The sequence below is a fragment of the Gadus macrocephalus genome, chromosome 22 (genome assembly GCF_031168955.1).
Source record: "Gadus macrocephalus chromosome 22, ASM3116895v1".
Lineage (NCBI taxonomy): Eukaryota > Metazoa > Chordata > Actinopteri > Gadiformes > Gadidae > Gadus > Gadus macrocephalus.
This window is the reverse complement of record NC_082403.1, coordinates 4730041-4745040: the sequence shown is the minus strand read 5'-3', so window position 1 is coordinate 4745040 and position 15000 is coordinate 4730041. Positions and strand designations below refer to the sequence as shown.

The window sequence follows — 15000 nt, the reverse complement described above, 5'->3', positions numbered from 1 at the left end:
AGCACATTAGTGTCAGGAGGCGGTGGTCAGATTGACTCGCCCAAGAGGGACTCGAGAGATACAATGCTACGCCTACTGCTTTGCTACTCAGCCACGCTAACGGTGTATGAAAAAAAAAAAAATTAAAGTTGATCTTGGTAAAGGACTTAGATCATATGCAGGGGAAATGAATACAATAATATTTCTGCAGAGTTCTGGTTATACCATTATAATAGCACTGATAATATATCTTGCTATTTATGTTAGCAAGATTTATTATAACAGCATCTTGCTAACAGGGCCACAAGTGGTGTTTTTTCTGGATACATCAGAAAACGTCAGTTTAGGTAGCCTAACATTATAGCTATATGTGAAATCATACATCATAGTAATGTAGTTCAATGTTGCTGTTTATTGATACAGCCTGCTCAAAAAGGAAATCCAAAGAATTGGGACAAAAGCACTGCAAATTAATTCCCCGTATATGTGTCAACACCAGTCAACACCACCGCTGTCAAAGGCCAAAGTTAGCGCTCAGCTACTGGACGCTCCTATTTGTTATTCTACGAGTCTGGCTTCACAAACCGTCGCTCAAGCGTGAAAAAACAAGACAATTTTTTTTTTACTGGGCAACATCCACTAATCCAGAAACCCTGCTTCCTCTGCAGCCAAAGTACAGCAACAGCTGGCGCTTGCTGATAGCCCCTGGTGTGGCGGGCAGGAAACCCCGGACGAACCAGGAACCTCCAAACAATTAGCTTAGCGGCAGCAGCGAGCGCGACACTGTTCATTAACGATGAGTTTGAATGCGTGTCGAACACAATCCGGTGGTAATAACCGACCGGGCCTCTCGCTCTCTCTCTCTCCGCCAGCTCTCCCCCCCCCGTCTCCCTCCCCCCCCCCCCCCCCTTTCTCGACACAATGCTCCAGGTACACCACCGATAAATAACTATAAATATCAAGGACAGGCTGGGAGACAATGGGGGAGGAGCGGGGGGGGGGGGAGGCTAGAGACAGGGGAGACGGACGGACGGACGGACGGGGGGGGGGGAAGGGGGAGCCGAGAACAGCTTATTGGCCTGACAGGCCCCCGTCCAGGGGCCGGGGGACTCTCTTGGCGAGCGTAGCCGAGGCACCTACTGAGTTACCGCTCGCTTGTCCCTCAGTGCATTTCTATAGTTCAGTCATCTATTGATTTAATACATTTCGTTGTATTTAAAATATATATTTTTATACTGGCTTTCATCCTAGCTTTCCTTGGGAGTGTGCCGTAAGTGAATGTTAAGAAAGAAATGTCGGTGTAGTCTGCGGGGAGCATAACTATTTAAATTGAACTGGGAGATGGTGATTATTATGGAAAGTTATGAAAACAACTTTAATCGCTACTGTTTGGAAATGCATTGAGATAAAAAACGTAAAATCCCCTTGAATCTGTTAGCTACTATTCTCATATGGTCACTACTTTTAAATAGTTCATTATTCCATCTATTTTTCAATGCCATTCTTTGATTGAAGACCATTCCATTTAGTTTAGGTGTTTTTTCCCCGTAATTGAAAATTGTGTTCAGAACACTGCAGTTGACGCACATCTCTGGCGTTGGTTGCTGTGCCCTGCAGGAATCAAAATAGATTACAACAAACCCTAAAAATACGACTTCAAAATACTATTTGGCTCTCACTCGCTCTATTTAACATCCAGATTATTTTCCTACCTCACTACCGAAACAAAACCTCAGAACCCTGTGATGTCGAGCGTATGGCTCCTGCTTTGAGCCAAAATGGCAGCATTCGAAGAAATAAAACAAACTCTTGAGTCAGCAGCAGACTTTATAGGCCTGACTCCATCTCCCTCTGCCCCTGGAGATGTCGAGGGGAGACCCTGTAGCTACTCCAACTCGCTCCAGCCAACGGGTGAACTCTAGACACGATTTGCTATTTCTTTCCATTGACAAAGAAATGTGTCCAAATAACGTAGAAGAGAAAAAGATGAGTGCAGGGGTGAAGGGGTCACTGGTGAGGACGAGGACTAGTCGGAAAAAACAGAGCGAGTGAGATAACGCTGATGTTGAAAAATTAAAGGTCAGCTGTTTTGCTCTCGAAAGGAGAGGGAGAATGTTCTGGAACTTCCCGTCCTGATTTTGTAAGCTAACGGCTAACGGGACAGATAATTTAACGTTATTTGTAAGGAGAGCATTCGAGTGCTTTATTCAATGCTTGTTATGCCACGTAAATATGATGTTACTTCACAGCGCCGGGAGAAAATAAGAGCTCTCAAAGCTTTCAAGGCATTCATTCAAGGTGCCATCAATCAATCATAGATGACATTCGGAAATAATGTGTAAAATGTTTTACAGCTGCTGTAGTAAAAGCACACACACACACAAATGTCACACAGAAAAAACGTTTGGCGACTCTCCCGTTTCATGACGAGAGCCATAACGACCATGACCGAGACAGAGTCAAAGACCTCACCACACCTGAGTGAAACCATAAAATAACCCTAAAGAAACACATCCAGCAGCTCTGGCCTGGAGCGGGGGCCGGAGCCCTGGGCTATAAGAGGCCCTCCGAGGTGCCAACCCAAACAGAGCGGGAGGCCGGCCCTATGAAATGTACCTTCTTCCTCCGCACGGCAACATGTATTCTTCCACTTAATCCATTACTTTAAACGCCATCCCCCAGCATTCGGCATGGAGATGCGGTCGGGGACGATGGCGGCACCGCAGTCTGGGCCGAACTTCAAATTAAAAGCCTCTCCGGTGGCTCCGGCAGGCGTGCAGGCAGGCAGGCAGGCAGGCAGGCCGCCCCTCTCTCTCTGCGACCCAGACGGGGGTCTCAGAGAGTGTCTCCGAACGCACAACATTCTGGAGGAAGTGCTTCATAACCGCCGCCACCTCCACCTCCACCTCCACCTCCACCTCCACGGCCTCCGTCATCACCGGGAAGCGCCGGCCAGATTGGCCAACAGCAGAGGGTAGAAGGAAGGGAGGAGGTGGGTCACAGATCAAAGCTCAGAACGGCTCTCTCCACCGATAGCTAGTGGTGAGCCCCCCTTACCCCCACCCCCACCCCCACCTCCACCACCACCACCACCCCCACTCCCTTCATCTGCACCACCCAGGCTTCCCTCCCCTTGATTCGGGGGCCAGGCCTTGTTTTCGTTGGGTGGGTACGTGGGTGGGTGGTTGCGGGTGGTGGGCGGTGGTCTACCCCTGGGGTGTGTGTGTGGGGGGGGGGGGGGGTCATTTATCCCCACCGCAGAGCCAAGCGGGAGCGGGGGTGGGGGCTGAGACCCAGAGACGGTGAGATCATGCACTCACCCCCCCCCCGGCTGCAGTCTGAGGAGGGGTAAGTACACACGGAGGTGAGCCCGGCTCGGCGCTCTGGGGCTTAGCTTGTTAGCGGCGGCGCGCGGACGCCAGGTCGTCCGGGGGACTTTGATGCTAACCGGCGTGCTAATCACCGCCCGGAGCCACGGCGGTCAGGGGAAGAGAGTAGACATAGAGATACGTCTACTAGAACATACCCTCAGCTCTGTAACCTCACCGGGAGCCACAGGAGGGTTTGGAGCAGGAGGAACGCGAAGATATTAATACAAGGATTGTTTTCAACTGCCTGTTGAATTAGAGGTATGGTGTTTGGTTTAAATCGGTTTTTCGTGTCTTCTTTGTGTGTAGTGTCTGCAAAAGGTATTAAGAGCATGGAGCATGAAAAACTGAGTTTTTTAGCCAAATGTACAGGGAGAGGGTGCAGACATCTGATGGAGCACCGTGTGTTAGGCGGCCCTGTTAAGTGACCCTGAAAGGTGGCTTTCTAAGGGGACCCTGACGGGTGACCCTCTCAGGGGACCCTCTAAGGGGGCCGTGTAAGGTGGCCTTCTATGGGGGGCCTGTAAGGGGACCCTGTAAGGGGGCCCTGTAAGTGGATCCTTTAAGGGGACCCTCTAAGTGGCCCTCTAAGTGGCCCTCTAAGGGGGCCCTCTCAGGGGGCCCTCTCAGGGGGCCCTCTCATGGGGCCCTCCAGGGGCCCGTCTCCACTCACCGTCGTCCAGGTACATCTGGTCCAGCTCCTGAGGCTCCTGCTTGATGCTGAGGGCCAGCGGTAGGGGCCCGCCTCCAGCCTCACCCTCCTGCGGGGGGGGGGCCCGGCCTCGCTCCGGCCCCTTGGCGGGCTGGCTCTGCTGGGGGCCCCGGGGGCTGGCGGCGGGGCTGAGCCTGGAGGGCGGGGCGGGGCCAGGGGAGAAGGGGGCCTCGGGCCCCGTGGTGCCCGGGGTGGAGGGCTGCGACCCTGAGGAGGACGAGGCGCTGCTGGGGGGGTAGAGGCCGGAGCCGGAGTAGCGCCCGGGCGTCTCCTGGATGATGGAGACGTGGGGGGGCCCGGCGGGGGACCGGGGCCCCGGGGGGGAGAGGCCCCTGGTGTGGAAGGGCGTGGAGGGGGAGAGGTCGTGCAGCTTGGGGCTGGTGCTGGGCGAGGAAGAGGAGGAGAGCGAGGAGGGCGGGGCCCGCTGCTGGCCCACGGGGGCGGAGCTCATCATGGCGGGGGGCGGGGCGTAGTAGGGCTTGGGGTTCAGCGGGAGGGCGGGGCCGCGTTGGACGCACAGCAGGGGGGCGTCGTAGTCGTCCCGTGGCTCCATCTTAATGGTGGGAACTGACGGAGGAGGAAGAAAAGATGAGCACACATGTGTTGCTAACTCCACCAACACCCCCACCCTCCCTCCACCAACACCGCCAGCACCACCGTCCCTTCACCCGGTCCCTCTCTGACCCCACCCCTCTTCCCCGAGGCCACTGGGAGTGAGTGAGTGGGCTCGTGGCTTGGATACCTACGGCCAAACAAACACAGCGGCTCAAAGAGTCTCTGTGTCTGGGCTCCGCGCGCTCCCCGCCCGCCCCAGCTCCACATATTCACAAACCCAGCGAAGAGGAGAAGAAGAAGAAAAAAAAAAAAAAAAGAAAAAAAAAAAAAAAGGAAACGCATAAATGGATGAATCATCAAGCGCCGGACGACTCCAGCTGCTGCCCTCATAGAAACGAGGCCTTGTTTTGTTTGGACGAGGCTACGCCGCTGACGACCTCGTCGGCGTGTCGTGTAAGATGTGCTGGCGGCTGGCGGCGACCGAAATGATGGATTAAGGGCACTTTGGTGGTGACGTGGTGGACGGGACTTGTTTTAAAACCTGTCACAGTTATTCACGGAAATCTTTCAACTCGGCGACATCGCGTACACCTTTTTTTTTTTTCTTTTTTTTTTTCAACCATGTGATTTTAACTGACCAAGAAGAAAATGCGATCGATATTATTTTTTTGGAGACGGGGCTAACCCTAGAACAGTTCGGAGGAATGCGGTGATTTAATCGGTCTGGACCTTTCCCTAGTCCGGATGATCCTAAATCCTTCCCTCCCATCATCTTCTTTTCGTGCTCAACGACTCGGCCACCCATCGGGATCCCAGCGTAGATGATGTTAGACACTCAGCGGTCTCGCAGCGTTTATGACGAGACATCAATCTTAAATAACGAGCGGCCACGATGCTGCTCCTTTAACGTCCAGACGACGGCCCAGACGACGGCCCCCGTCTCCACCCCGCCGTTGAGCCCCGGTCTCTCGGCACGCTGACCTGGACCGCGTGTGTGCGTTTCATGACCTGGCGGTGTCTGGTTTACGCTTTATAATCTGGAGCATGTGCTCGGATGGAAGTTGGATGAGCTTGAAGCAGCGGAACTCCAGTTACTTTATTGTTCCGACTGTCAATCCCGTCGAATTTTCTTGGAATTTGTTTGGCTGCCTACTGTGAACGTCTGTGTTTTTCTTTGCTTTATCGACGCTTGCTGATGTTGGTCTTCACTTGATTTAGCTCTCTTGGGGTTATATGTCTGTTTCTCAAAAGAGAAAAAACTGCCTTCGACAGGGTTCTCTGCGTGGCGAAAGCGGACACCTCAGAAGGTAGAGCGGGTTGACTTGAAACCGGGAGGTTGCGAGTACAATCCCTTGCACCTCCTAGCTGTGTGTTGATGTGTCCCTGAGCAAAACACCTAACCCTAACTGCTTTCTACAAGCTGGCTGTCAACCTTGCATGGTTTACTGCGAACCGTTGTAAGTCGCTTTGGATTAAAGCGTCTGCTAAATGCCCAAACTGTAAATGTAAAAAAGACCATGTTTAAGATGTGGGTAAAGTCAGTTGAATGAGTGAGACGGTCTGGAACACCAAAACATGTCCTCCTGGGTCACATGAGTCGAACGGTGTACAAGAGTACAAGCGCACCTCCAGTATCAATACCAACACTCTTTCATGGCCCAACAAGAGGGGGCACAGAGGGGCCGCCGACAGATGCAACAGGTTTATAAATAAGCGGGAAAAGATGCCACAACACCCCAGAGAGGGTGAATGAGCGCTACGCAATACGAGAGAGAAGAGCCAACTGCCGCCATGAAGATATCTGAGCGTCCCTGGGACAAGTACGAGGTTCAAAAGTTTAAAGACAACACAAGGACTGAATGATCGCGGCTCAGGGAAATCGTTATGCACCTAATGCTGTGCTAATTGCCCACTCGATCTGTCAGAGACCTTCATATGATTGGAGCTAATACACACTCAACGCTGAGGGAATCTATAGCTAATACACACTTAGCCCTAAATGCAGCAGAATAGCGCTATAAAAATAGAGAATAGACACTCAACGCTAATGTCGCTAATAGCCACTCAGGGTTTTGGAGACTGTACTACAGCCAAGAGATGATCAGCCTGTGTTTGACCCTAGTGTACCAGGCAAACACACAGCCTGTTTAGCTAAGAACAGCTCACCAACACTGAATAACTGAATATGCTAATGTCGTGCATACGCATTTAGTGTAACATAGTCCGACATTCATATAGCTTATTGAGTGTTCTTAAAGGACTCTATTGACTCCTTTAGCTGATGCTTTCATCCAAAGCATCTCACAGGAATGTTTCTCAGATAGGCCTTTTAGTCATCCAGGAGAAGGTAACCCTCATCATTCATCAGCTGGGCGTCACCAACACCCTCACCAACTCCAGGGCCCGGCCTTAATTCACCTAATAGACGAGCAGCCCGTTTTCGACCGTGCTGAAGCTAACAGACACAGCATCATGCCATTTCCCCCACCTCTCTCTCTCTCTCTCTCTCTCTCTCTCTCTCTCTCTCTCTCTCTCTCTCTCTCCATGTCTGCAGACACTGAGCAGACTGGCTGGTCCCGGCTCCCTGGCACTCGGGGAGAGACAATGCCCTTCTTTCTCAGGAGCGCTAGCGGAGAGCGCGCCCACAGGCAGGCTGAGCCAGCGCGGCCTGAATCCCTCCTTTGAACCACCCACTGGATGCTAGCTCCCAGGCCGCAGCGCAATTAGCCGCGGTTTCTGCCTCCCAGTGGGCGGGGCGGCGCTTCTTTCTGGAGTGTGTTTTTTTTTTTTGGCAATAGAGTTCCTATACACGTTAACAGGCCTTTCCCAGGGTGCCTTGCGCCCCACCCATCGGCCTGTGTGAATTGACTGCAGCGTCCCTTCACTAGGTCCAGGTATGGAAAAAATAACAGATTTTTATGGAGATGGGTCCGTTCTTTTCTTAATAGCGTTGCTTTGTTCCTCCCTTAGAAAACCGCCAGACACATGGAGGAACACGAGGCGGTTGATTAAAAAAAAAAACGTCTGTGTTTACAAAGTTTTGCCCCAATTAGCTTGAGAGAGAGAGAGAGAGAGAGAGAGAGAGAGAGAGAGAGAGAGAGAAAGTATTAATGAGAGAGTGGGTGAGCTGGAGGTCAAGGGGGCCTTCCTTGTATTCTGAGTGACCACACGGTTCATCTTCGGTGCCACTGACAATAATAACTATGAACCTAGCTTTTGCTGAAAATACCACAATTATTTTAAATGCGTCTTCACCAGGCAAAATAAAATCCATGTGGGGGGGGGGGGGTGAATCTCACTTAATCAGTTTGGACTGTGCATAGCTTCAAGGGGAAGGGGAAGAGTTTGGTCGCAGAGCAGTGAAGTGGACCCCGGTACTTTAGGACTTCTGCTGTCGTAGGAATGAGGGACATATTCACCGTTGGCGGGGACGTAGGTGAAGCGCTGGTACTGGCTCTTTTTCCTCTTGCCGTTGCACACGTAGAAGTTGACGGGCACCGGCGTGGAGATCCTCTGGTTCCGGTAGGGCGGGACCTCCACCAGGATCGAGGTCTGATGCACAAACACAGTCGACAATAAAACGCTGTCATTGTCATTGTTTCACTTCTCTCTCACGCGCACACACACACACGCACACGCACACACACACACACACACACACGGGGGGGGGGGGGGCCTGGAGAACAAAGAGATTAGCATTAGCAGTGTATAGCAAATGAATCTTAAAACAACTCAAAAGAAAGCGCTTAGCGTGCTGACGGCGTGAAGCATTCTGGGAAAAGCTGGGGGGGGGGGGGGGGGGGGGGAGGGGAGTGGGGGGGGGAGCGGGATACGATAGGTCCTCAGGCTTTGGGTGGTCGCAGGAGGTACTGAAAGGGCTTTCATCGCGCCAAAGTGACAGTTGGTTGACGGAGGAGCGGTCAGAAGTGGACCGTTTGGACGAGGGGAGAGGGGGGGGGATGTGGGTTCAGGAGGAGGGGGGGGAGGGGATGTCAAGACCAACGGGGGAGCTAAACGTCTCCCCCCTGATGGGAGAGAGAGGAGCCAGAGATAGACTGTAAAGGGAGCTTATTATAAATGACGGTGGGTATTCCCGCCGATTGCCTGGAGTCGGTAGAGTTTATGGCTCCCAGACAGAGGGTCACGCTGGGCTTAGTTCAGCCGCTGGCTCCGGCATACCACCAGGGGGCCTGCCGTCAGTGTGTCCTAACACCTCGGTTCATGTTTTCTAATGGCTGAGGGAATGCGGGCCCTTAGATAACACTGATACTGCATGAGCACTGCTGATACGCCGATACTGGCTTTTGGTGCTGTGTGTGTCTGTGTGTCTGTGTGTGTGTGTGTGTGTGTGTGTGTGTGTGTGTGTGTGTGTTTCTGTGCGTTAGTTCCTATGCAGGTGTGTGTGTGTGTGTGTGTGTTTATATGCGTGTGTGTGTGTGTGTGTGTGTGTTTGTGACTGTGTGTGATGTGTGTGTGTGCGTGCTGTGCACGCATACATATGCGTGCTGGCAGCCAGAAGCTGCACATATGTTCAATTGTATACGGATATTTACGTGTTCTTTGACATGTGAAAGAGTACATGTGTTTTCAGGTATGTCTCTGAATGTGTGTGTCTGTGTGTGTGTGTGTGTGTGTGTGTGTGTGTGTGTGTGTGTGTGTGTGTGTGTGTGTGTGTGTGTGTGTGTGTGTGTGTGTGTGTGTGTGTGTGTGTGTGTGTGTGTGTGCAGTAGCTGGAGAGGAAGTGGTCTATCTGTGTTGGAGTTCCCAGGGGAGTGGCGGAGCTGACATGTAGGGGTGAGAGCTGACACGCGTTCTATTAAATCACTGCCCTCTTCAAGACAAGTGAAGCCAGATGACACACTCGCCCTGTTTGTTTCACCGCTACTGGGCATGCTCAGACCGATGGTTCAATCACACCGCTTTCAGAGTAAAAGTCAACTCATTCAAAGTCCTTCAGAAAAGAGAAAGCTAATGGTACAGTGAATAAGGTCAATACTTATACTTATTAATATGCAAATTGTATTTAAACAACAAAAGTAATTTAAAGAAAGAAAGTAACGCAAGTTATGTAAGTAAAATTAAACAAAGGAATTGAGTTAGAATAAATCCTGAATTCAAAACATTGAAGTTCTGCACTGAACCCTTAGACTTTGCGTGTAAAAGTATAATTTTTTTAAATCCAATAATATTCTTTCCCACTCTGCTGAGGAAAAAAGCTTTCTATTTGAGTTCAGTTGAGTGAAAACATAAAAATGGCATCATTCGTCTCGACAGTGGTGTGAACAAAAGTTAGCCTTTTTATGTGCTCCTCATTTAAACAGCATAAATCCCAGAGACTGAACTAATGTGTGTCTGTTTATCTAACTGTTATCTTTGTTTTTCGTGAATCTCCTTTCCTTGGCGAGCGTTGGCCTGTCCAGCACGAGGAAGCGGGGAGGGGGGAGGGAGAGAGGGAGGGCAAGAGGTAGGGAGGGGGAGAGAGAGAGGTAGGGAGGGAGGGAGGGCGAGAGGTAGGGAGGGGGAGAGGGAGGAAGGGAGGGAGAGAGGGAGGAAGGGAGGGCGAGAGGTAGGGAGGGGGAGAGGGAGGAAGGGAGGGTGGGAGGGAAGGAGGGAACAAGGGAGGGCGAGAAGGAGAGAGTGAGAGAGGGCGAGAGACTGAGGGAGAGAGGAGAGTGAGGAAGGGAGGAGGGAGAGAGAGAGAGGATAGGAGGGATAGACAGTGAGAGGAGAGAGTGACGGAGATAGGGAGGGAGAGAGGGAGAGAGGGAGGTGGGTGGAAGTGAGAGAGAGAGGAAGATACAGCGGCAGGGAGAGAATTAGGGAGGGAGAGAGAGAGAGAGAGGATAGGAGGGATAGACAGAGAGAGGAGAGAGTGACGGAGATAGGGAGGGAGAGAGGGAGAGAGGGAGGTGGGTGGGAGTGAGTGAGAGAGTGCGGGAGGGAGGGAGGGAGGGGGAGGCTTGCTGGGGATAAGGTTCCCGGTGGGGAAGGCTGAGGTGGAGGTCTGGGAGGCTGTGTAGCGTAGCAGCGAGGCTAGCCCTGGCCAGGGCTGATCACAGACAAGGCCCGGACCGTGTTTAACATGGGCCCCCGCCAGCAGCCCCGGGCCCAGGACCCAGCAGACAGATGGGCCCCTGATGGGTCCCTGATGGGTCCCTGATGGGTCCCTGATGGGTCCCTGATGTGTCTGTGTGTGTCTGTGTGTCGGTGTATTTGTGTCTGTGTGTGTGTGTTTGCGTGCACTTTTTTGTTACTGGGTTTTATTTTCCATGTACGTTGTGTGTGACAGGGGAGCATATGTGTATGTGTGTGTGTGTGTGTGTGTGTGCGTGTCAGTTTGTGTTTTTGTACTGTTTGTGCGTATGTGTGCGTTTATGTGTGTGTATGTGTGTTTGTATGTGTATGTGTGTTTGTATGTATCTGTGTGTATGTGTGTGTGTGTATGTGTGTGTATGTGTGTGTGTGAGCAGACATGGGGAGCAGGTGCAGTACTTCATATGTAGAAACGCTCTAATCCCCTCGTCTATCTCCCAGAACACACTGCTCTACCTCTCCCTGTCTCTGTCTCTCTCTCCCCCTCTCTCTCTCTCTCCCCTTCTCTCGCTCTCTCTCCCTGTCTCTATCTGTATTTTACTCTCTCTCTCTCTCTCTCTGTCTGTCTCTAACGCTCTCTAACTCGTTCCTTCTATCAGGGATGTAGGGAAACAAAGAGAGAGACAGACAGACAGACAGACAGACAGACAGACAGACAGGGGGAGAGACAGACAGGGGGAGAGACAGGGTGAGAGACAGACAGGGGGAGAGACAGACAGACAGACAGACAGGGTGAGAGACAGACAGGGGGAGAGACAGACAGACAGACAGGGGGAGAGACAGACAGACAGACAGGGGGAGAGACAGGTAGAGAGACCATTTTTTCTCTCTGCTGCTCCCTCCCCTCATGGGAGAGTAAAAGAGAAGACGAAGAGAAAGAGAGATGCAAGGAGAGAGAAAGAGTGCAGGACGAGAGATGGGGCCAAACTGGAGCTCCAAGCAGCTGAGGGATCAACTCTGGAGGACTCTCCCCCTCACACACACATATCCATCCCCTCCTCCACAAAAACATGAATAAATATTCCTAAATGAATATTTATATTCAATATCTGACAAAGAATGTGCTGAGATGGGACTCAACTTGCAGGAATACAGATGCTATCACAAAGACAGGCTTTATCTCTGGCCGTCGGCCATCTTTAGCCCTGCTAGGATTAGCGTCCGGGCTTAGCTTCTTGGCTAAGGTTAGCATCTGGGTAAGCATCTGGGTTAAGCTAAACGTCTTGGGCTAGGGTTACTACCTTGAGTAGAGTTAGCCTCAGGGCTAGAGTTAGCATCTGGCCTGGGCCTTTGTCTGGGCGAGAGTTACCGCCTGGGCTGGGTTTGTGTCTGGGCTAGAGTAAGCATTTGGACTGGAGTTAGCGTCCGGGATGGGTTAGCCTCTGGGCTAGAGGCTAACGTCTGGGCTAGCCCCAGGTGGACACTGCTCAGTGCACTCTCCAAGAACAGATGCTTTACAGATGGCCAGGGAAGGACACCTCTGGCTGGGCTGCTAGTTACTCCTTTGGTGGGCTCTCATACCCCCCATGTCCATACCCACCTTACTAGTACTGTAATGGTGTGCATTAATGGTCTGTAGTGGCTGATATATGTTGCGCAGATGCTACTCTTATTCAAGAAAGTGTTTTGTCCTGTTCTTCCGGCTGTGATGTCCTTCTCTGATGTTCTCGATGTGGGTCACACACTTTGTCACACATCAACGTTCAGCTCAGTTACCTTTGAGTGTGTGTGGAGATCCATCTCGTGTTCTGTGGGTCGCAGTGTTTTTCCACTGTGACAGCGTAGCACTTTTGACTCTTACTAAGCGAAAGAAAATCGAATAAAGAATGCTGTACCTTTAGGGCAGACACATGGTGACCTCTGTGAGTTCACATATTTCTCACTCTTGGGCCGGTGTCATGGTGTGAATAGATCAGGTTTTGCACTCCTCAACTCTCTCATGCGATTCCTCCTTCAGGTCTTATTCCTTTTCCCAGCGGCTGTTTGGGAGTTTTTCCTCAGGCTTAACGTGAGGGAGGAGAGACAATTGTCTGAGGACGCGATGTGATTCATTGTTTGTGTTCTTTGCACCCGCATTTGAACTTCTGAGCAGAGAGACAGAAGTCTGAGGATATTATTAGTGGGAGAGTATTGTGTATTGGTTGGATCGATGTTCATAGAAAGTACAATAGAGCTTCAGCTCGAATAATATTGTGCAGAATAAACCATTGTCTCTATACCCTGTGGATATCCATCAACGTTTTATCAGAATAGGAAATCTGAGTCTGGATTCAGATATCAGAATTCCGAAGTAACAATCAGCAATCAAGATTCAGAAATTAGAATCAAGAGTTATCAGAAATCAGAATCAGAACGGTGACCTTAGAGTGGTGTTACTCACAGGCTTGGCTCCATCTCGCTCCACCTTGGCCTCCGCCTCCCATACGTGGTGACCATCTGGGAACCAATAGGAGAAAACACTTACTTCATACAGAAACTGAAGAAAACAAACAGCATAGGCAACAAATCACAGAGAAATTAATAAAACCAAATCAAGACACTTTGATCCAAAGCAACTTATTCAGACACAGGTCTTTAGGGAGCAGGTATTGGTCAGGGCTTCTTGCTTAAGGAGGCCTACAGGTTAGCCAGCATCTCTCTCTCTCTCTCTCTCCTTGAGTCTCCCTCACTCTCTGCGGGGATCAAACCTGGTGCCATCCCCCCTCTAGCCTGCATCTCGCTCTCCCTCCCTCCCTCCCTCCCTCCCTCCCTCCCCCCCCCCCCTCTCTCTCTATACCAGACTGTCTAATCTCTCCTTGTCCCACAAGCCACGGAGCTCCTCTGAGAACCAGGAAGGAGGATGAGGTCATGTGTCTCCGCTATTATCTGTTACATCAGCACTTGGCTAGGAAGGAACGGCTTCCAGGAGAGAGAGAGAGAGAGAGAGAGAGAGAGAGAGAGAGAGAGAGAGAGAGAGAGAGAGAGAGAGAGAGTGAAAGAAAGTGGGAGAGAGAGAAAGGGAGAGAAAGAGAAAGATAGAGGGGGAGAGAGAGAAAGAAAGAGGGAGAGAGAGAGAGAGAGAGAGAGAGAGAGAGAGAAAGAGAGAGAGACAGAGCACTGACGGCTATCGCCAGGCTATCATAGCCGCCGCCGCCGCCTCCACCACACTGGTCCATGAGGTAATTTCCTGCGTCTGACTTACGCCACTATTTCACTAATAACTCTATAAGCAGCGGGGAAGGACCGGGGGGGGGGGGGGGGGGGGGGGGATAGTTATGGGGAAGATGAAGTGAAAACAACACACAGAGAGAGAGAGAGAGAGAGAGAGAGAGAGAGAGAGAGGAAACGACAGCTGACATTGTTGGTGGGTGAAGGCATCGTTGACGGTTCACCCCCGCTTGAAAGTTTATTCCATGAAACGAAAAAAAAAAATAGCACTTTAAGCCCCTTTAATCGAGCGTTAAAGTGTGGATGCAGTGTGTCGGTTGGAACCCGGAGGACTCCACGTCAAACTGCTCTCCGGGCGGCCATCAGCAACATGTCAGCACGTGGCTATTTATGTTGTTACTATTAAATGTCCCTTTTTTCGTTTTTTAACATCCGCGGAACGAAATTTTAACTCCACCTATGTCTGTAAAATGTTTCCCCTTCGCCAATAAAATGGGTCATAATAAAACGGTGCAGAAGAAGAAAAAAAAAAAAACCCTCAAGAAAAACACGTCCCGTTTGTTATTCTGGCACCGGGCGTCGCGGGTGAAAACGACATTTTCGCGCTTTAGACAAAACTGAAAAAAAAAAACAACAGCGGAAGGAACCTCGCTCCAGCGCGTTGTAACACCACTGACATCATCCATAAGGCCCAGAGCAGGCACAAACTCACCCAGAAAGTGCAGAAAAAAGGCCTTATAAGCCGTTATACAAGACACCCATTATTAATATACACATGTCTTCCCTTGCCTACTTCTCGTCCCCAACGAGCTGGAATACCGCCCTGCTAGCGGGATTCGAGGAGCGTTCAGTTAGCAATGCATGAGCTGCCCTGCACTCTGAGGAGAGGGGCATTGTGGGTAGTGGGGAGGGGGGAGGAAGAGCTGTCGGGGGGGGGGGGGGGGGGGGAGACCTCTTCACCTCCTCCGCACGCGCGCTCTCTCTCTCCCCAATGCGCACCCCGCACACACACACACTAAGATACACACACACAGACTAAGACACACACACACACACACACACACACCCTCTGGGATTCCCAGCAGCTTTGGCAAAGACGTCAATCGACAGGTGGTAAACATGTTTGTCTCCCCTCATCCTTCTCCC

The 15000-nt window shown here is 51.3% G+C and overlaps 1 protein-coding gene across 1 annotated transcript in view; it reads right to left on the bottom strand.

The window, feature by feature from the left end:
- Positions 1-13949, bottom strand: part of nfatc1 (nuclear factor of activated T cells 1) — a 17293-nt gene extending 3344 nt beyond the window's left edge. Inside the window, exons 1-3 of the mRNA XM_060043226.1 lie at positions 13088-13949; positions 8034-8166; positions 4021-4626 (exon numbers count right to left, since the gene is read on the bottom strand). Of these exons, the coding sequence (XP_059899209.1) occupies positions 4021-4612 (592 nt within the window). The 5' untranslated portion in view covers positions 4613-4626; positions 8034-8166; positions 13088-13949. The remainder of the gene's footprint in view (positions 1-4020; positions 4627-8033; positions 8167-13087) is intronic.
- Between the last annotated feature and the right edge of the window lie 1051 nt (positions 13950-15000).